At 43.3% G+C, this 21,337-nt stretch overlaps 1 protein-coding gene across 1 annotated transcript in view; it reads left to right on the top strand.

Moving 5' to 3' along the window:
- Positions 1 to 21,337, top strand: part of hmcn1 (hemicentin 1) — an 81,147-nt gene that overhangs the window by 57,932 nt on the left and 1,878 nt on the right. The window contains exons 49-106 of the mRNA XM_022747447.1: positions 81 to 272; positions 396 to 569; positions 655 to 768; positions 1,068 to 1,213; positions 1,378 to 1,528; positions 1,824 to 2,021; positions 2,105 to 2,218; positions 2,326 to 2,513; positions 2,699 to 2,795; positions 2,889 to 3,050; positions 3,199 to 3,312; positions 3,403 to 3,605; positions 4,467 to 4,548; positions 4,666 to 4,797; positions 5,000 to 5,149; positions 5,274 to 5,433; positions 5,559 to 5,683; positions 5,841 to 6,024; positions 6,525 to 6,622; positions 6,724 to 7,002; positions 7,132 to 7,328; positions 7,532 to 7,613; positions 7,845 to 7,981; positions 8,069 to 8,210; positions 8,331 to 8,475; positions 8,595 to 8,722; positions 8,815 to 8,971; positions 9,194 to 9,315; positions 9,570 to 9,734; positions 10,207 to 10,314; positions 10,855 to 10,992; positions 11,074 to 11,208; positions 11,347 to 11,616; positions 12,029 to 12,219; positions 12,449 to 12,662; positions 12,817 to 12,951; positions 13,047 to 13,237; positions 13,343 to 13,424; positions 13,665 to 13,934; positions 14,049 to 14,219; positions 14,327 to 14,497; positions 14,872 to 15,042; positions 15,214 to 15,388; positions 15,578 to 15,744; positions 16,151 to 16,321; positions 16,414 to 16,560; positions 16,707 to 16,844; positions 17,026 to 17,147; positions 17,297 to 17,534; positions 17,725 to 17,787; positions 17,939 to 18,058; positions 18,165 to 18,299; positions 18,409 to 18,522; positions 18,788 to 18,913; positions 19,059 to 19,187; positions 20,400 to 20,768; positions 20,954 to 21,073; positions 21,182 to 21,308. Of these exons, the coding sequence (XP_022603168.1) occupies positions 81 to 272; positions 396 to 569; positions 655 to 768; positions 1,068 to 1,213; positions 1,378 to 1,528; positions 1,824 to 2,021; positions 2,105 to 2,218; positions 2,326 to 2,513; positions 2,699 to 2,795; positions 2,889 to 3,050; positions 3,199 to 3,312; positions 3,403 to 3,605; positions 4,467 to 4,548; positions 4,666 to 4,797; positions 5,000 to 5,149; positions 5,274 to 5,433; positions 5,559 to 5,683; positions 5,841 to 6,024; positions 6,525 to 6,622; positions 6,724 to 7,002; positions 7,132 to 7,328; positions 7,532 to 7,613; positions 7,845 to 7,981; positions 8,069 to 8,210; positions 8,331 to 8,475; positions 8,595 to 8,722; positions 8,815 to 8,971; positions 9,194 to 9,315; positions 9,570 to 9,734; positions 10,207 to 10,314; positions 10,855 to 10,992; positions 11,074 to 11,208; positions 11,347 to 11,616; positions 12,029 to 12,219; positions 12,449 to 12,662; positions 12,817 to 12,951; positions 13,047 to 13,237; positions 13,343 to 13,424; positions 13,665 to 13,934; positions 14,049 to 14,219; positions 14,327 to 14,497; positions 14,872 to 15,042; positions 15,214 to 15,388; positions 15,578 to 15,744; positions 16,151 to 16,321; positions 16,414 to 16,560; positions 16,707 to 16,844; positions 17,026 to 17,147; positions 17,297 to 17,534; positions 17,725 to 17,787; positions 17,939 to 18,058; positions 18,165 to 18,299; positions 18,409 to 18,522; positions 18,788 to 18,913; positions 19,059 to 19,187; positions 20,400 to 20,768; positions 20,954 to 21,073; positions 21,182 to 21,308 (9,046 nt within the window). The remainder of the gene's footprint in view (positions 1 to 80; positions 273 to 395; positions 570 to 654; positions 769 to 1,067; positions 1,214 to 1,377; positions 1,529 to 1,823; positions 2,022 to 2,104; positions 2,219 to 2,325; positions 2,514 to 2,698; positions 2,796 to 2,888; positions 3,051 to 3,198; positions 3,313 to 3,402; positions 3,606 to 4,466; positions 4,549 to 4,665; positions 4,798 to 4,999; positions 5,150 to 5,273; positions 5,434 to 5,558; positions 5,684 to 5,840; positions 6,025 to 6,524; positions 6,623 to 6,723; positions 7,003 to 7,131; positions 7,329 to 7,531; positions 7,614 to 7,844; positions 7,982 to 8,068; positions 8,211 to 8,330; positions 8,476 to 8,594; positions 8,723 to 8,814; positions 8,972 to 9,193; positions 9,316 to 9,569; positions 9,735 to 10,206; positions 10,315 to 10,854; positions 10,993 to 11,073; positions 11,209 to 11,346; positions 11,617 to 12,028; positions 12,220 to 12,448; positions 12,663 to 12,816; positions 12,952 to 13,046; positions 13,238 to 13,342; positions 13,425 to 13,664; positions 13,935 to 14,048; positions 14,220 to 14,326; positions 14,498 to 14,871; positions 15,043 to 15,213; positions 15,389 to 15,577; positions 15,745 to 16,150; positions 16,322 to 16,413; positions 16,561 to 16,706; positions 16,845 to 17,025; positions 17,148 to 17,296; positions 17,535 to 17,724; positions 17,788 to 17,938; positions 18,059 to 18,164; positions 18,300 to 18,408; positions 18,523 to 18,787; positions 18,914 to 19,058; positions 19,188 to 20,399; positions 20,769 to 20,953; positions 21,074 to 21,181; positions 21,309 to 21,337) is intronic.

Here is a 21,337-nt window from a genome sequence, read left to right as displayed (position 1 = left end):
TAGATCTATCCTTCATGTAAATTACATTAAAGCAGATCCCTGTATATTGCCACTGTTAAAATACCATAATGATTTCCTAGGTAACCCTGTACCAGAGATTAAATGGCTGAAGGATGGACAGCTGCTAGTGCCTGACAGACGCCACCAGGTTTTGTCTCACGGCCGTTTCCTCCAAATTTCTGGTGCTCAAGTTGCAGACACTGGCAGATACAGCTGCCTGGCATCTAACAGTGCAGGAGATCGCAGCCGGCATTTCAACCTTAATGTCCTGGGTACAGAGACAACTCTTTAATCCTTTTAGAAATGTTTCACAAATGAGTCATACTATTTTAGATGGATTACAGTCACAATTGAATTAATTTGATTGGTGTGTATTCCTGTTCTTTTCTTGCCAGTTTCTCCCACCATTGCTGGGTCGGGTCCTGATGGCTCTGCAGAGGAGGTGACAGTAACTTTGAGCAGTCCCACCTCTCTCGTGTGTGAAGTCCAGTCTTACCCTCCTGCTCTCATCACCTGGCTCAAAGACGGCACTCCGTTTGAGTCCAGCCGCAATGTCCGAGTGCTTCCAGGTTTGAGATCACATGTTCATAACGAAACAGTCGACATGAATAGAGTAGAATACAACAGTACTATATGACTTATATGGCTTCACAGGTGGGCGAACCCTGCAGATTCTTAATGCTAAAGAAGAGGATGCTGGGAGATATACCTGCGTGGCCACTAATGAGGCTGGGGAGACACTGAAGCACTATGAGGTCAAGGTTTATGGTGAGACGATTTGGTTGTAAGTTTTTCTCAGTATTTGTCTGTTGGAGTATTCCATATCTTTGAGACATGCTGTATCTGCCTTGGCCAGGGAAGGAAGTCTCAGTACAGTTTATTTGGCAAATCTCAGTGCTGCATAACCTATTGTTCCTGATTTTAAGTAATGGTCAATGATATTATTTAATCTGTTGATGAATTAGCTATAAATGCTCAAAAATAAATGCATACATATATATATATATATATATATATATATATATATCATACTTATAATTATTGAATGCTTTCTTTCTTCACTCCAGTTCCCCCACAGATCAATAAAAATGATATCCCAGGGGAGGGACTGGCCCCCAAAGAGGTCAAGATTAAGGTCAACAGCACATTGACCCTGGAGTGTGCAGCTGAGGCCTTTCCTACCCCAGCACTGCAGTGGTACAAGGATGGACAGGTAGATGTTCTGCCTTCTGTCTCTAATGTTTTGAAATCCATCCGCTAATTAGTAGGACATTTTCTATTGTAGATATGAAGTGAATAAAGAGGTAAATGTTTATATATTTAAACTAACCTTTAAAAGTTACTTGGATTCTCTCTGATGCCTGTTCTCCTCCACAGATCTTGCGGGCAGACAACCATGTGTCCATTACAGCCAACGGTCGTATTGTTCAGATTAAGCATGCCCAGGTGTCAGACACTGGGCGCTACACCTGCATAGCCACTAACATAGCTGGAGAGGATGAGAAGGACTTTGATGTAAATATACAAGGTGAACTGGGTTGACTGATGCAAATGTGTTAACTGAAACTATTTGTGCATTTCATGGGCTCAAAGCGTATTCCTGTGTTTTTGTGCTTTTGTATTGAAATACTAAAACTGCATATTGAAAATGGTTAATACCTGCAGAAATGACTAGTGCTCTTAAAATTTTTAATTCCATTGAATTTGAAAGTTTTGTGAATAAAAAAACCATAAACTCGATTGTGTTTCCAACCACACTATGAAATAACATTTCCAGGAATGCTGAAAGAATGGTTTCCTCTTTTTCATTTCCTCCTTTTTAGTACCACCTAATTTCAACAGGCCTGGTGGAGTTGGTGATACCACTTCTCCCCCAGGCTTTGGAGGGGATGTTCGGGATGTGATACTCAATAATCCCATCTCTCTGTACTGTGAGACCAATGCTGTCCCTCCTCCTACACTAACCTGGTACAAAGATGGACAATTACTGACCTCCAATGACAAAGTTCTTATCATGCCAGGTGAGACAGACAAAAAAACAGAAAGAAAGAGAGGGAACAAGACAGAATGTGTTCATACAAATTTTTACTGTTTTTATTCTCAGGTGGGCGAGTGTTACAGATTCCCAGGGCCCAGGCTGAAGATACAGGCAGATACACATGTGTGGCTGTCAATGAAGCAGGAGAAGACTCCATTCAGTATGATGTCAGAGTGTTATGTGAGTAAAAACACTTTGTGGTACAAGTATCAGTCAGTTTAACAGAGCTGGGGAAAAGTCTTTTTAAATAGAACAGTCTCTCACTACACATTTCTGCGCTGCACCAGTGCCTCCGTCTATACGGGGAACAGACAGCGACTTACCTGATGAGGTCACAGTCCTGGTCAACAAAACTACCCAACTAGAGTGTCATGTGGATGGAAACCCAGCCCCCAAGATCACCTGGTTTAAGGACAACCAGCCAGTCAGCTCTGATGGTCTGCATAGAATCTTATCCAATGGGAGAACACTTCAGGTAACAACCAGGAAGGATTATATTATGATCTAATATATTAGAATGGATTGTTGACACTAGGTCCACCCCAATTTGCATAACTTTCATATTAGGGTGCTAAAGTGTTGCTTTTTCTCTTACATGCATACCATGTACACTAGATCTGTATTCTTACTGAGTATGTATTTCTCCATCCTTCTTTCCAGGTGTCAGCTGCTCAGGTATCTGACACAGGGCGCTACGTGTGTGTGGCTGACAATGTGGCTGGGAGTGCAGAAAAATCCTTTAATCTCAATGTTCATGGTGAGTCGCATGGACATCCTGATTTGCCTTCCTTTGTTAAAATATGTGAAAAGATTCTGTATTATTTTGCTATTTTGAATGTTTCTCTTTCAGTGCCTCCCACCATTATCGGCCTGAGTCCTGAGAATGTGACAGTGGTGGTGAACAACTTTGTGTCCCTCTCTTGTGAAGCTACTGGTTTCCCCCCTCCCACCTTGAGTTGGCTAAATGATAGGGGTCCCATTCAAGGCAACACCAATGCACTCATCATGCCAGGTATTGCTGGCTTGGAGTAATCTACACCTGCATTTAAAAGGATAAACATTTAGCATAGTCATATTAGTCTTATTGCAATAAAAGACTCAACAGGATATCCATAACTAAAGCCTAATTACAGCATCTGTGTGTCCAATTGTTCCTTCAGGTGGTCGTACGCTACAGATTCTGAAAGCAAAAGTATCTGATGGAGGAAAGTACAGCTGTGTGGCCATGAACGCAGCTGGAGAGGCTTATAAACACATCTATCTCACAGTTTTTGGTCAGTCTAAATCTGCACTGTGTATATTGTTCACCGAGCGCTTCTTATTTTACTTCATAAACTGACGGTAAATGTTTCTCTGTCTTCCAGTGCCTCCGAGTATCCGGGACAGTAGTGGGGACTCTCCTGTGGTGGTGAATGTGCTTGTAGGGAAATCAGTAACCCTGGAGTGTGAGTCCAACGCTGTACCTCCTCCCACCATCACCTGGTACAAGAATGGGAGGGTGGTGACAGAATCAGCCAACCTGCGCATCCTGGCAGAGGGGCAGATGCTGCAGATCAAAGGCTCGGAGGTGAGACATGAATGGTTACCACATTGTCTGCTCCTTGTTTTCTGTCATTTTTATTTTTCTGCACCATCTTTCAGCGATCACATGTCAAGTCAAACGGCGTGGTCTTGTCTTTGTCACCTCAGCCATAGTAGCTACCACTTTTCAAGTAAAATTAAATTGTCTTCCCGTAGCTGCCTGCGGGCAAACGCTTACATTGACTGACTATATTGTGATGGAAATCTCTGAACTGGTCATGATGACAGAGGTTTCAGGAGCCTCAGATGGCGTCGTAAGCAGAAGCATTTAGTGAAGCTTGATCAGTCAAGGAGAAGAGAGAAGAGCAGTACAAGTTAACACTGTGTAATGTCACCCCTGTTCCAAAGGAATCCTTCCTGGTGGCCTCATTTAACCCTATAACTATGTCATACTTACTACATGTACAAATAAGGTTATTCCTCATGGAGCCACATTACATTCTTACATGTGTGAAGATTCTATTGGGTACTTAATCTTTAACATTACCTCACTTCTGTCCTGTGTGTGAATCATGACCCAGAGGGGGGTGTTCTGGTTATGGGATGTAATGGCTATTCACCGGAGACTCCTAGACTGTCCTATATCTGAGGGTGTCATCTCAACCTAGGTTACTATGGTAACTGCCAATGGTGATTGGGCAGCTGGACACTATCAGCTATGCTAGAAATAAACAGTACACCAATAAGGGACATGTGTGTGATCTGTGGAGAAACATGCCCTAATACCAGCTAGAGACCTAAAGACCTAATAATAAAGTAAAAAAATTCCTTCTCATATATGATAGTAAATATCTTTCAATGTTTTTTTTTTTATACACCTGCCTTACATGTTGCCTCTGTTCTTCAGGTGTCTGACACAGGACAATATGTTTGCAAGGCCACCAATGTTGCTGGCCAGGTGGACAAGAACTTCCACCTGAATATTTATGGTAGCACATTTTAGATATTGATTTATTCAAAACTCAGAAAATTCATAAAACACATTTTTAGAAACACCACGTTACACTTGAAATGTTTAAGAGAAATCTCTGTCTCTCATCCCTCAGTACCTCCCAGTATCGATGGCCCAGCAGAGGAGAGTGTGGTGGAAACCATCAGTAACCCAGTCACCTTTTCCTGTGATGCTACTGGTATCCCTCCTCCCAGCCTTACTTGGTTGAAGAATGGACGACCCATAGGTATGTCTGCATGATTTAGGTTTAAGAGAGGTGGACTGTAGGCTTTTCGTCAATCACACACACCAGAAAAAACGGTTTTATAGTCTGATAATGGCCTCCTGGGAAAGGAGATTCATTATTTGTCTGTAATATAACCAGGTACAGTAGCTATGCCAATGTCATTTAATTTAATACTAAACATATGAACTTCATGTTTCTTTAGAGAATTCAGAGTCTCTGGAGATGCACATCTTCTCAGGGGGCAGCAAGCTTCAGATTGCACGGTCACAGCTCTCTGACAGCGGCACGTACACATGTTTGGCCTCCAACGTGGAGGGAAAAGCACGCAAGAGTTACCACCTCACCATACAAGGTAAATGCACGTGTTTAACCCTTTTCTAGAAACTATCACTTTTACTATATCCAATTTATATGTAACTTGTGTGTTAACTTACCAGATAATCAATGTGCCACTAACACCAGTAACTCTCTCTTAGTCCCTCCCAGTATCTCTGGATCAGAGCTGCCCAGTGAGATGGGAGTTCTGCTAAATGAAAGCATCCAGCTGGTCTGTCGAGTCCAGGGAACCCCGACTCCAATGATCCAGTGGTTGAAGGATGGGGAAGTCATCAAAAATACAGGGAACAAAGGCCTCAGGTACAGTAAAATCCACAATCAAAAAAACAAAAAACAAATAAAATGATGGACTTCACAGTAGGCCAATCCAGTGATAAGTGATGCTAATAATAATCATAAAGATAATGTGATGTCTTTGTGTTCAGGATCAGTCCGGATGGCAGCTCACTCACTGTGATTGGAGCTCACACCACTGACGGTGGCAAGTACACCTGTGTGGCCAGCAACACTGCAGGAGAGGAGGACAGGATATTCAATCTAAATGTGTATGGTGGGTTTAATTGATAATATTATTATTATTATTATACCTTTTTTTCAAATACATATTACATGTGATGCACAATACGATCTACTTTAAACTCTCCTTAATGATGGGAGGGTGAGTGCACGTTTCTGTCACAGACCACACTCTCTGTTTGTTTTCTTAGTGCCTCCTGTGATAGACGGCAACACTGAGACAGCTGAGGAGTTGACCACAGTTCTGGACAGTTCTGTCAACATCGAGTGTGTTGCTACAGGCTCTCCTCCTCCTCAACTCAACTGGCTGAGAAATGGCCTCCCCCTGCCGGTCTCCTCCCACATACGGCTCCTCTCTGCTGGACAGGTGCTCCGGTAGGTCAGTTGTAACACATGGCGATGCTTTAAGAACAACTTCTTGTGTTTCTTATGTATGGGAAATGGTGGTCAGACATTTTTATTTGAAATGATAATAATATGCATTGTATGGGTAAGACTAAGATATTGAACTCTTAGTCATCCCTGCCGATCAGCCTCTCCATCATGATATCAATATTAAAATTGCGTCTTTATCTCTTACCTCAACCAAGGTTGTGAGAAACCTGTGTATCATATTTGATGACCAGCTTTCCTTCTCTGACCATGTTGCATCCATCTCCCGGTCGTGCTGCTTTGCACTGTACGACATAAGAAAAATCAGGCCTTACCTGACTCAGTACGCCACCCAACTCTCTGTCCAGGCCATGTTTATCTCTCACCTCGACTACTGCAATGCCCTCCCGACAACATGTCAAATAAATCGTATTTATATGGAGTTTACACCTTTTAGTACGAGTGAAGGATACTTATATGTTGTACCATTTTCTGTCTGTCAGGATTACACGGACCCAGGTGTCTGATGGTGGCACCTACACTTGCGTTGCATCAAACAGGGCAGGAGTGGACAATAGACATTATAACCTACAGGTGTATGGTGAGTATGAAAACATGACTTACTTCTAATGCAAATCACCAAACACCATTCTTCTGTTCGGCAATGAATGATAATCAATTATCTTTGATTACTGTCCTCAGTCCCTCCCGGTCTGGATGGAGCAGGGAGCACAGAGGATGTAACTGTAGTCAGAGGAAATTTAGTGTCTCTGTTGTGTATTGCCGATGGGACCCCGACCCCCACTGTGTCCTGGATCAAAGAGGGAGAGACTGTAGTTCCTGACTCTCACCTCAGGTTCCTCAACCTGAACACCACTGTACAGATCATCCAGGCCAGGGTCAATGACACAGGACGCTACACCTGTGTGGCTAACAACACTGCTGGTCAAGCAAGCCGCCACTTCAATGTGAAGGTGCTGGGTGAGTATAGTATGGAAAGTAATACTGACTTCCTGATAATACTGAACAAGGCCTATTGTTGCTAATGTCTCAACTGTATTGCACAAATTTGCATGTTGTCATCTTACGAAATTCCATCTTCTTGTTCAGACCCTCCACGCATCAAGGGCTCAGGTGTACCTGAAGAAGTATCTGTAGTTGTTAATAATGTTCTGGAGCTTCAGTGTGAGGCCTCAGGTATCCCCACACCCTCTCTGACCTGGCTGAAGGATGGACGCCCACTCCCACAGACAGACAGTCTGCGCCTCCTCCGGGGAGGGGAAATGCTCCGTGTGGCCTCAGCACAGGTCAATGACCAGGGATTGTTACAGTGAAATCCCATTTCTCATACCTTTTAATACACCGTTAATTTAATCAATTTTCCATAAAACCTGTGAACCTTACATTGCAATACATACTGTACAGTACTATCTATGGTAATTTAAACAGTTTGTGTGTCCTTTCTTTTGTTCTTACATGTTTTCCTTCACTTTTTTACACTTGTACTCAGTTGGAGGACACGGGCAGATACAGCTGCTTAGCCAACAGTCCAGCAGGAGACGATGACAAGGAGTTCCAGGTTCGAGTGCATGGTGGGTAACATAGATGTATACCCACTGTGTGCACTGTACATAATGTGTTGAAAGCAAAGCAGAAAAGGAAGACTCAGTCATACTCTACATAGTTAACTAAATCTATTTCTACTAATAGGTTTTCTCTGTTATGCTTTAACGGAAAATAGAAAAAAATAAGATCTTTAAAATAAGACCTGGCTATAAAATCCATGTGCTAGCTCCTTTCTCTGTTTCGTTTTCATGTAACAGTCCCTCCTAACATCGCGGGAGAGAGCACACCTCAGAATATATCAGTGCTGCAGAACAGACAGGTGACTCTGGAGTGCAAATCTGATGCTGTTCCACCTCCAACTCTGACCTGGCTCAAAGATGGCCAACCACTGCAGGTCAGAAACCAAACAAAGAACAACTATCCATAAAATGCATGACTTCTCCTGAGGTTTATTCACAAATAACTTTTTATCTTTCTGCAGGCTTCTGCCCGAGTGCGGATTCTGTCCACCGGCCGCTACTTACAGATCAACCTGGCTGAGCTTAGCGACAGAGCTCAGTATACCTGTGTGGCGAGTAACATCGCTGGCAAGACCACGCGGCAGTTTAACCTGGCTGTCAATGGTACAGTTACAGAGGATTTGTCTTTTTTCCCTCAGTAAACAGTTACAGAGATGTATTGATCACAAAGGTACAAATGAATAAAATCAATGTGTCTGTCAAATCTGTCACCTGTTCCCCCAGTGGCCCCAACTATCAAGGACGGCCCCCAGACAGTGTCAGTACACATCAACCAGCCATCAGTGCTCGAGTGTATCGTAAGTGGAGTCCCCCCGCCTCGTGTCACCTGGAGGAAACATGGTGCAATATTGGCAGGAAACAATCCCAGGTAAAGCCAAACGTCGTACAGCAATGATGTTGCTGTCACTGATTGTATCTTAAACCACTATTACTATCATGATGTTATAACCGTTACATATACAACTCTGTCTGTATGAATGTGTACAGGTACACGTTTGCGGAGGATGGGTCTTTGCACATCCACTCTGCTCAGGTGACCGACACAGGCCGCTACCTGTGTATGGCTACAAATCAGGCCGGGACACAACGCAAGAGAGTAGATCTGCAGGTTTATGGTGGGTAGTAAATATGTGCAAACAAAATTATTGCCATCACCCACAAATACAGTCAACCGGTAATTCTATAATCCCTGCTTCTCATCTTTCAGTTCCTCCTTCTATCGCCGATGGTCGCACCAATGTAACGGTTACAGTCAACGTTCAGACCACCCTGTCCTGCGACGCCACTGGCATACCCAAACCCACTGTCAGCTGGAAGAAAAATGGTCGAGCCATCAATACTGACCAGAACCAGAATATGTACAGGTTGATCCAGGTTTTCTCTCTCTCTGTTTCCTTATTCAAGATCTTAAAAACTCAGCTCAAGCCAAGCTTCACAGAAAAGACAAATATTGGAATTTATAATCATTTTATGATTATACAGCAATAAACCAAATTAATCTCTAAATTGTTTGAGCACATAGAGGCAGGACTTTAAAGTGCATCTACTTCCAAATACTGACTTGACCTCTTTTTCATTGTTTCCAGATTACTATCATCAGGCTCCCTGGTAGTTATAGCTCCCACAGTGGAGGACACAGCAGTGTATGAGTGTGTGGTCTCTAATGAGGCAGGGGAACACTCCAGATCCATCAACCTCACTGTCCATGGTGAGTAATACAGCATTATTCAACAGCTTCATAATTCTACTTATGAAATGTTCATCAGTGTCTGTTGTAAACATTTTTGGTTCACATTTGCAATTACTTTTGCTGAAAACACAGACTTAAAACATTCTTATCCCCTTTGTTTCTGTCTCCTTTTCTTTAGAAGTGTGTTGATATCGTGCACTTTTATTGTCATTTCCAAACAGAAAAATCACACCTTTTCATTACCTGTTCTGACCACTCTTATCTCCCCACAGTTCCTCCATCCATAGCAGACGAACCCACAGAATTAACGGTAACCAGACTGTCCCCGGTGGTTATCGCCTGTACTGCATCTGGTGTCCCTGAGCCCTCGATACACTGGAGCAAGGACGGCATGAAGATTCCCAAAGAGGGACAAGGATACAGCGTCCTGCCCTCAGGTCAGAATTATGCAAATAATATCAAGGCAGGTTAATTAAAATGTGATTGTGGATAACTTGTCAGTGAGGACAATGGTAACTGTCATTAAACTGTTACCAGACATCCACATGTTTGTGCACAAGCCTGAAAATAATGTACCCAAAATAAAAAGGTAACTGTTCTTCAACCCTTTTGATTACTATCATAAACCTGGTCTCCTTTGAAAGGTAACTAATAATTCACATTGTACAACCAAAAAGTTACAGAGGCACAAACATAGTAAAACGGTAAGTTGTTTTTTTTTTTGTTTGTTTCTTTGCTTCTTTGCCTCGCATGTTTTTATGGCATAAAAAAAGGAAATATAAGGTAGTAGTACGTTTTTGTGTTGAACAAAACACACCAAAAGTACAATACCAAAATGTCAAATGAGTGGGACCTTGTGATCAACATGAGGTAATTATGTTGATCAGGTCTTTGTTATTCTGTCCTCAGGTCCAGTAGAGATTACCTCAGCTGAGCTCAGTCATGCTGGACGCTACTCATGCACAGCGAAGAATGCTGCAGGCTCCACCCAACGCCATGTACAACTCACAGTGCAGGGTAAGAACAACTCAAGAGACAATACATCAAGTTCTGACCTTAATTAATTTTTTTTTTTTTTTTTTACTGTAGATTGTATATAGATCCTGAGACTTGGCCATGCAGGATTTTAAAATAGTCATTTGTGTGCTGTGTCCAGGAAGGTTCCTGATTTTGTTCCTAATGGAGCTGTGGTGATAGATGTCTAGAAATCTTCCTGAATCTTGAAGAAAATAGCCAAAACTGGCAATTTGCCCAGGTCTGACATAGGAAACCGACTCTGGTAGCTTAGAAAAAGCTCCAAGTATAACAGCGTGCTTCAGACGTCATCACTCCAGATCCTTCATGTTCACATGGGAAAGGGACCTCATTACAACACTGAACATCATTAATGATTTTCCACATGATGAGACTGAAATAAGTGCCAAAGCATTTATTTCATCTGTGACTATATGTATGAATTTTATGCTCCAACTGCTGTCTAAAATCTGCTTTCATTTTCAGTTATTTATATTTTTGACATCATTCTGAACATCAGCCTTTTCCTTTTTGCCTCCTCAGAGCTTCCTGTGATCCAGTCCCACCCGCCCAACTTGGACGTTATCCTCAATAACCCCATCACTCTGCCCTGCAGGGCCACAGGCTCACCTAGGCCCACCATCACCTGGCAGAAGGAGGGCATCAACATACCCACCACAGGTAATTCATCCTGTCTGTGTGTGTCAATAATTAGACTGTAAGCAGTCAGTCATAACATCATTTTCTTTTGCTTTATACCAGGTGGAAGTTTCACTGTGCTGCCTAATGGAAGTCTGCAGATCTCCAAGGCTTCTGTTTCAGACTCTGGTACATACATATGTGTGGCTCAAAACCCGGCTGGCACTGCACTAGGGAAGACCAAGCTCAAAGTACAAGGTAGGTCACACACAAAGTAACGGTAATCAGACTAAATAGTTGTCAAGATAAAAAGAAGAATGATGCTGATTCTTTCTCTTGCTAATAATGCCATGTACTGACGGCATGTGATATTTCTGTTTGCACTGTGTCCTGCAGTGCCTCCCGTGATCAGCTCAGAGAATCAAAAGTACCTGGCACCAGTGGACTCCTCTGTGACGCTGCAGTGCCAGGCTGACGGCTCCCCTCCTCCCTCTGTCACATGGCATAAAGACGGGCAGCCACTGAAGGAATCTGTGCGGCAGCGGGTTCTGAGTTCAGGCTCCCTGCAGATCGCCTTCATCCAACCCAGTGATACTGGACGATACACATGTACTGCTGCCAACGCAGCGGGAACTGTAAACCTTGAGATGAGCCTTACTGTGCAAAGTAAGTTTCAGTCAATTCACTGTAAACCACATTACTGAAGACAACATACGATTATATGTTTGTGGTGTTTGTTTATGTTGTTCATCTGTGGTGATTCTGTTGTTGTATGACTTTGTTGTTACACCTTGATATCTTTTTCATCTCAAAACCACAAAGATGATGTTGCTTCATGTCCCTACCTGCTGCTTTGACTGCATTTGCATTTAGCACTTCACTAGCAATACGGTCTGTTACTCCAGGGAAGCTTGAAAACCACTGCCTCCATTTGTGCCATAAAGCGATCCAGCTAATTCGCCACAAAATCAGACGCACTGGCTCAACATGTAAAATGTAGTGCACAGGGCATTAGAGGCCACCAATATCTTTTTTAGAAATAATGTGATAATTAAAAATGAACCCCTTATTTTTGCAGTCCCTCCCTCCATTCGTGGTGGAGAGCAGGAGGTAGCAGTGGTGGAAAACAGTCAGGCCCAGCTGGTGTGTGTGGTGGAGGGGGTCCCACATCCCAGCCTGTCCTGGGAGAAGGATGGTAATCCTGTCAGTGAAAGCACAGGGGAGTACACTGTCCTGCCCTCTGGAGAGCTGGTTATAGACATTGCTCAGGTAAGAGAAACAAAGAGCAACAAGTTATCTTTCTGCAGACTACTAGGAAGTGACATTGACTTGTATTAAATTTAGATCTGCTCATCTTATTGCATGTAATGTAATTAATAATTGCTTATTTAATGCATGTTATTATGTAACAAGTACTATGCCTGTCTTGTGCCAAAAAGATGTATTTTAAAAAAACTTTCTGCATGTTCTGTCTCTCCTGATTTCTCCTCTGCACCAGCCTGATGATGCAGGCAGTTACACCTGTATTGCCACTAATGCAGTCGGGCAGGACAGTCAAACAGTAACTCTGTCAGTTCATACCCACCCTGTCTTCACTGAGCTGCTCGCAGATGTGGCCCTCAACAAAGGAGAACGCCTCCTGCTGACCTGTGGGGTCAGTGGCATCCCGCCACCAAGGATCACATGGGCCCTCAACAACAATATTATCCCAGGTGAGGAAACATCTCCACTCGTTAGGCGAATGTTTTATAATTGCTCAGAAATAAAAAAAAGTCCCCCGAAATCCATTTTTATGTAGCTGTGTTTCATACATTTTAACTATGTTTTTCTCATACTGTCTTTTACTGTGTTTTGTGAATGCTGTAGTTCACTATGATCATATGAACGGCCGCAGTGAACTGGTGATAGAGAAAGTGAGTAAAGAAGATTCTGGCACTTACACCTGCGTGGCAGAAAACAGTGTAGGAACCATCAAGTCACTGGGCTTTGTATATGTGAAAGGTAAAACCACGCTCCCATGACACTTGTTCACCTCACAATTTGACCACATAATGTCAAGGCAAACTTTTATGATTTATTTTTCTGTCTGCCTTCAGAGCCTCCAATCATTGATGGGGATCTTCACTCTAACCGGATTGAACCTCTGGGGGGCAATGCCATCCTGAACTGTGAGGTTCGCGGTGACCCCCTGCCCACCATCCAGTGGAGCAAAAATGGAATAAACATCCAGATCAGCAACCGAATCCGTCAGCTGGACAATGGCTCTCTGGCAATCTATGGCACAGTGGTAGGAAAACATGTTGAGACTGAGACCCTTTATGTATATTTATGTATTATATTTTTCCTAGTTATGATAATGAACTGTATTTATTTTTTATTCCATTTTATACAGAGTGAAGATGCAGGAAACTACATGTGTGTGGCAACTAATGACGCTGGGGTGGTGGAAAGAAGTGTCACACTTACTTTGCAGAGTAAGTGTCTGTCTGCTCTGTGTCAGTCCTATTTAGTATCAAGTCTGGCATTTCTAGATGAAAAGAATGTGAAAGTTATTACAACCTAAAAGAGTTCTCCAGTGATTTAATATTGCTCTTTAAAAAATGTAGTGACATAATCAGGGGTTATTTTTACCCCTTGATTGGCGTACTGATTTTGACATGTGAATTAAGTGGAATTAAATGTAAGATCACATGGTACCACCCCTCTACTTCCAGGTGCACCCACCATCATTGTGGAGCCAGCTGAGACAGTGGTGGACGCTGGCACCACAGTTGTGCTCAACTGCCAGGCAGAGGGTGAGCCTACACCCATGATAGAGTGGTCCCGCCAGGGGCGCGCACTGCTGGGCATCAACCGCTTCTCCACCCTGTCCAACGGTACCCTCAGGATCAGCAGTGCCCAGAAGGAGGACACGGCCGAATATGAATGTGTGGCGAGAAACCTACTTGGATCTGTACTGGTCAGGGTCACTCTAACTATACGAGGTGAGCTGTACATTATGGGTCTTTTTCAAAAAGAAAGTACAAGGAAACAAATCACCCAGACTGACCAAATGGCAAATGATACCTTGTGCTAATGTGGATTTATTTGTTTTTCAGTACATGGGGGCTACTCAGAGTGGGCAGAGTGGGGTCCTTGCAGTGTGTCCTGTGGTGTCGGGGCTCAGAAGAGAGTGAGGCGGTGTAATAATCCTCTACCTGCCAATGGAGGGCGCCACTGTGCAGGACTAAACACAGAAACACGCAGTTGTCAGGGAAAACCTTGTCCAGGTGAGAATGATTTTAAGAATTAGAGGGAGAATAATTCAACCTGTTCTTTCAGACTGTGTGCTAATGGTGTGTGCTGTACTGAAACCTGTAACTGTGTCCTTCTTCAGTGGATGGTAACTGGTCAGAGTGGTCTCTGTGGGAGGAGTGTTCCCGTACCTGTGGTCAGGGCAACAGAACCAGGATCCGGACCTGCAGTAACCCTCCAGCTCAGCATGGAGGCAGGACATGTGAGGGGAAGGCAGTGGAAGTCATCATGTGCAGCGTCAGACCCTGTCCAGGTGAGCAAACACATACATTTTCTAGAAATGTAACAAAAAAACTGTCAATTGTATGAATAGGTGGTACGTGGAGCTATGACTGACAGGAATGTGTGTCTCATCTCAAACGCATGTCCCATACAAACAGTTAATCTAAAAATCCCATTTGTATAAAATCACACTTTTCTCAACTACCAAATACTAAAGACTTGACTTAACTAGAATTGAAAAAATAGGGTACTACCTACCTATAATATTTTACACTACTACCAGAAACAAGCTTTATTCCAGATTTAATTTGTCTTGATTCTCAATAAATAAGCTTCCATGATGCAGGACCTACATTTGTGACTGTTGGCCTGTATGAATTCACTCTTTTTTTTATACTCCTGCAGTGGCAGGTAACTGGGGGTCTTGGCTACCATGGAGCCCATGCAGTGAGACCTGTGGTAAGGGTATGCAGTCCAGAATCAGGCTGTGCAACAACCCTCCTCCAGCCTTTGATGGACCGCAGTGTGAGGGCACAGACACCCAAACACAAGTGTGCAAGGAGAGGCCTTGTCCTGGTGAGGGGGTTAGGGATTGTACTTCATTCTAACATCCCAATGAAAAAGATTTTAGTCTATATCTATATGTCTATTCCCCAGTTGATGTAAGTTTCAGTGCTAAAATCAGGTCTTTAATGTTAAGGACTAGGTGACTGATCATCCTGTTTCTTCTTTTCTTTTGTCCTCCAGTGGATGGGAAGTGGTCATCCTGGGTGAGCTGGGGAGCCTGCAGTGTTTCCTGTGGAGGCGGGACCAGACAGAGGACACGTCTCTGTGCCAGCCCTGCCCCTCAGCATGGTGGCAGGCAGTGTGAGGGCAACGATGTACATATTGACTTCTGTAACAGTGAGCCATGCCCTAGTGAGTCATCTTAACTTTTACTTGCCCTTAGATTGACAAATGCAGCACATTTTACTCAATAGAAAAACATGTTTTTTTACTATATCTGTATATCTGTTTGTAAAAATGTCTGCCTGGTTTCATGGTTTCAGGTCATATACATATGTCTTTTAGCTTTTCTCTTTTCCGTTCTGCCCTACTTTCTGTCAGTCAGCGGTAACTGGGGTCCATGGAGTAGCTGGGGCAGCTGTAGCAAGACATGTAACGGAGGTCAGATGAGACGCTACAGGACATGTGACAACCCCAGACCTGCTAATGGTGGGAGGGCATGCGCAGGTGCAGATACACAGATACAGAGGTGCAGCACAGCAAACTGCCCTGGTGAGTCAGCTTGTTTACAATTGTGTTGCGGTCAGGGGTCAACAAAGCTCAGGGTGTAGATGCCTACAAAGCTCTTGAAGTGAAAAAAGTGAAATTATATCTAAGTGCACTTCAAATAAGTACAACTAACCGTTTTTTGCATTTCACGTTATCTTCATTAAGTGTTGAGAAAGATATCTGTGACAAAAAAGGAAAAAACACACAAACAAATTTAGAGCTAGACAGATGACAGTCACTGACTTTTTTTCTTTGTTCCAGCATATGGGAAACATGTGGAATGTGTCTTTATTCAAGAAAACCTCAGTTGTGCAAACTGTATTCCATCATTTTTAATGCACTGCTGTGTGATTTGTGTGTTAATCTGTATACTTACTTACTTGTCTATTTCACGGGTGTACCATTGCAGTTGATGGTAACTGGGGTTCATGGCAGCCATGGGGGGAATGCTCTGCTTCCTGTGGAGGTGGGGAGAGAACACGTGTCCGACTCTGTAACAGCCCGTCTCCTAGTAACGGGGGCCGTTCATGTCCAGGAGACTCCTCACAGCTTTCCAGGTGTAACAATCAGGCCTGCCCAGGTGAGCCGGTTATTCAAAAAATAATGTATGTGTGGTTGGTTCTGTACACACTTGAAGCATTTAAACTTAATGATATCATCTCTCTTTGTCAGGTGGGCCCCAGAAGGCACGAGGTACCATCATAGGGAACATTAATGATATAGAATTTGGCATCGCCATCCTCAATGGCACCGTCACACACAACAAGTCTGGTGGCAGAATCATCAAGGCCACAATTTCTAACATTCCACGGGTATTAGGTCAGTTTCCTTTCGTGCTTTTAGACATGATTTAGATGTGATTCCTACCTCCACAGAACTAGTGCATCTAGTTCAAGTTCTCTTAATCGTTCTATAAACTGTTATAGTAAGTGAAACGCCACCTTCTCCTGCCTTTTCTATTCAAGGTCCTGCAATGAGAAAGCTCATCTCCATCCTGAATCCTGTTTACTGGACCACAGCACAGGAAGTAGGAGAGGCTGTCAATGGCTACACGCTAACAGGAGGCGTCTTCAGGCGAGACACACAGGTGGAGTTCGCTACAGGTAAAAATGGACAGACTGGGTGTGTCTGTGCTTATTATACTCAGAGTGCATCTAGTCTGTTGCCAGTTAGCTGCCTATGGAATCGTGAAGTATTTGTCCAATCGCTGACTGATGATGTTGATGTTTAGTGTTCGTAGGTTGAAGTATGACACACATCTGTGCTGTTTCTGGATGTTACCAGGTGAGATCCTGAGGATGACCCACATTGCCAGAGGCCTGGACTCAGATGGAGCGTTGTTATTGGACATCGTAGTGAATGGACACATCTTACAATTGCCCTCACATGCTGACATTAGCATCAAGGTACAGAAATAAGCAATATGTTTTTACGTATGTTAGTAAAACAAGACAAAAACTTTGGCATATTTTAACCAATATACTGTAAACTGTAATATACTGGAATTAGACAAAGTTCCTTCATGGCTGCCTCACATGTACTGTGTTCATTGCAGGACTACACAGAAGACTACATCCAGACAGGCCCAGGGCAGCTGTACGCTCAGTCCACTCGAATGTTCAGTATCGATAGGCAGAGTGTGCCCTACTCTTGGAATCACACCATCTCCTATGACCCGTCCAAGGGCAAGATGCCCTACCTGGTGGAGATGCTGCAGGCCACAGCCATCGGTTCTCACTACCACCCCCTGGAGGAGGTGTTGGAGTTCAGCATCCAAGCCAGTATCACCAAGGGTGAGGACACTGCTCTCTGAGGGGACTGACTATGGGAATAATATTTTAACTGTTGGTGAGAGATGGACTGATATGGGCTAAAATATTACATTCTGTATTTTTCCTTTTGTTTTTTTGTTGGTCAGACAGTTATTCTTTTGTAAATGTAATGTAATGTAAATATAATGCTAAAATGTTCACATGATTCCAGGTGATCGCAGTAACCAGTGTCCTCAGGGATTCACTTTGGTGTCTGCTGGGCCCTACTGTGCAGGTAGTGTCTTTTGAAACGTTTTATGCCATTCCTATTCATCAGTTAAACAATAATGTATTCAGTACAGTTAAAAATCTATTTATTTTCTCATTGTATGCTTAAACCTGTTCTTATTATTACAATGTTGTTTTTTATGTATCATGTGCTGCAGATGAGAATGAGTGTGAGGTTGGGAACCCCTGTTCTCATGCCTGCCACAACGCCATGGGCACCTACTACTGCTCCTGTCCCCGGGGCCTCACAATCTCAGCTGATGGCAGGACCTGTCAGGGTACACAACAAACGCATACATACTGTACCTAGATTAAATGTAAGGCTTATTATTAAAACAGCAATAGGTCATTGTCTAATTAATCTTCTGCTCTCCGCTCTCTCAGATATTGATGAGTGTTCTCTGGGTGGCAACATGTGCCATGATGGACAGGACTGTGAGAACACTATTGGTTCTTATCGATGTGTCATGCGTTGTGGGCGTGGTTTCAGGAGAACAGCTGATGGCCTCAGCTGCACAGGTACATTAACGAGCTTTATTGGTCAACTAAGTATTTTTTAATTGATTTGTGTTTCCAATTTCTTCAAGTTTTCTTAAAGCTGATGTGCAATGTGTTCTCTGTTGCTCAGATGTGAACGAATGTCAGGAGTCTAATCCATGCAATCAACACTGTCTTAACACCATTGGTAGTTATCGCTGTGCCTGCGAGCCAGGATTTCAACTCAGGAATCGACGCTGTATAGGTGAGACCCCTACTCCTCTCCAAGGAATTCTTCACCTGTAATTTTCAACATTAACGTTACATCTGGAACCACAAACATCACATATATTCTATCCAAAACAAGTATGCATTCCAACTGGGTGTTCAACCTCAAAAATCAAATCATTTGTATTATAGTGTTTATTCTAAACCTGAACCTGCCCTCTTCTCAAAACTTTTCTGGGAAGAAATAATTGTAATTTTGATCCTTTGATTACATCACTTCTCTTTCTCTCTTTTCACCTCAGATATAAACGAGTGTAGACAGAGAGTTTGTCGTTCAGATCAACAGTGTAAAAACACACGGGGTGGTTACACCTGTATTGACCTGTGCCCCAATGGTATGACCAAAGGTGCCAACGGGACATGTGTAGGTGAGTGTCCAGCCACAATTACCTTAGTAAGCAGGAGAGAATCAGCTGATGAAAAACTTTAAAACAGTACAAACTGAGAGATGTCAGTTTTGCACGCTGAGTTACAAAAGCTGGATTTATAGTCGAGTTTTGGTCTGTGTTGTAGACATCGATGAGTGCAGAGATGGCACCCATCAGTGCAGATACAACCAGATCTGTGAGAATACCAGAGGCAGCTACCACTGCACTTGTCCACGTGGCTACAGATCTCAGGGAGTTGGACGGCCATGCGTCGGTATGTACATCCTTCATGTCTTCTTTACACCATCACCACTTCATTAGGAACAGAAGTTAAACACAAAAATAATAATTTATGACATATAAAGGGCTTCTTTAGTATTGATTAGGCAGGTGATGTTTACACAGTCTAATGTATAATTCTTTTTAGTTAAGGATATTTAGCAAAGCATATGTCATGCAGTTTGAAACATTACTGCCCTGCACTTTCCATCAGCCCTCTTGCTTTTCTTTGTGTGGGTGACTCACTCCTGTTGAAAGTCTAAAATTACTCTGCTGTCATCTGCAGTGTAGTTCAGGCACTATATCCTGACACTTGCTTGCTTACATTTTTAAAATGCTGCAATGGAAACTGCTTACTAACCCCTAACATTAAATGCTAATACCTTTTTTATTGCAGAGATCTAATGCATGGTGTTATGCTGTCCAAAAGGTCTAGGTTGAGTCTAAGTCTCCTTGTCTGCACTGTCAGAATAGAGTAAGAAAAAGGGTGAGAAAGCACTACATGAAGGGAAACTGAAAATAAATGGTTCCTCGTTTGACGCAGTGAACATAAAAAGACCAGCACCATCACCTAACAGTTGTCTGTCACTGTTTCCTTTCACTCTCTTCCAATTCAGATTTTTCAAACTGTTACCTTTATGTTTGAATCTGGCTATTTCCTGGTGTTGCTTTGTATTGGTGTATATTCCCTGTTCCCCCTGTGTCATCATTAACCCTGGACGTTGATGTCTGTTTTTGTCAAATACTGTTTATAAGTATCTGCCATGAATTGAGTTTTGTACCTGATATCACATACAATCTGATATCATGTCTTCAGATAAAATGTGAACTAGATCTGAAGTTATTTCCTTCACACCAGCGCTTATATTTGATATGGGAGGAGACAATATCAGTCTCTCATTCAAATTAAACAAATATTATAGTCTCAGTGTCATAGTCTCAATACATTTCTGTCTTAGAGACATGAAAATGTATTGTTGTGCAGTGGGGTAATTAACATATCCCCTTTCTCCCCCCCTCATCCTCATCTTTCTCCTCTATTTTCATGGCCTGCACCACCTCATTTGCTCTTTTCATATCCCTTCCTATGATCCCCTTTTTTTCTCCTGCATTGTTTTTGTACCTTTTTCTCCTTCCCCCCCTCTTTTCTATCACTCTGTCCCTTCTGTCTTTTCCTGGTGCTGGTGTTTCTTTGTGCTGGGGGCAGACATAAATGAGTGTGAGCGGCTTCCTCAGCCCTGTGCCCACCAATGCATCAACACGCCTGGCAGCTTCAAGTGCACCTGCCCACCGGGGCGACAACTGCTGGGTGATGGCAAATCCTGCGCTGGTCTGGAGCGTCTGCCCAGCTATGAAAGTTTGTCATACGGCTACCGCACATCTCAGTCCTCTCCTGAGCGCAACTCCTACCAACAACTGTACCACAACTTGGCCTCTCAGAGCTACCACTCCTACACAGCCGCCACAAGGGGGCGCTACAGGAGCCGTAGCCGCAGAGAGACTCGCACACATTCCTCTCAGCAAGGCTTCCTCCCTTGTCAGCAAGGGTTTGAGTCCAGGGGTGGTCGCTGTTTAGGTAACTATGGAGGACAGGCAGGGTTGAGATGAGGGAGAGGATGAAACTTTCTCATTGTGTTACTGCTGCTCAAGGATTTTACTGTAAATATGGACTGTGAGCTTGAAATATGTTTTAATACATCATTTATATCTGCATCATTCTGTGTGTGTGTGTGTGTCTGTGTGTCTGTGTGACGCCAACAGACATCAATGAGTGTGAGGTGAGGGATGCCTGTCAGCATGAGTGTATGAACACACCAGGGAGCCACAGGTGTCTCTGTCCTGCTGGTTACCGCCTCATGACCAATGGCAAAACCTGTCAAGGTGAGAACCACCATCTACTCCCTGGATCTGTCACCATCATTGTGTGACAATTGGTGCTAATTGTACCACAGCAGTGCCTTTGTGATAAGCTGTTTGTTGTATCTGCAGATATAGATGAGTGTCTGGAGCAGAACATCCAGTGTGGAGCGAACCGAATGTGCTTCAACATGAGAGGAAATTACCAATGTATTGACACACCCTGTCCATCAAACTATCAGAGAGATCCAGCCACAGGGTAAAGCTCCACAGAAATACATCTACCAC

The sequence above is a fragment of the Seriola dumerili genome, unplaced genomic scaffold (assembly GCF_002260705.1).
Source record: "Seriola dumerili isolate Sdu_G_001 unplaced genomic scaffold, Sdu_1.0 BDQW01000002.1, whole genome shotgun sequence".
Classification (NCBI taxonomy): Eukaryota; Metazoa; Chordata; class Actinopteri; order Carangiformes; family Carangidae; genus Seriola; species Seriola dumerili.
Note: the sequence above shows the minus strand (reverse complement) of the source record. Positions and strands in the feature narration are given on the sequence as shown.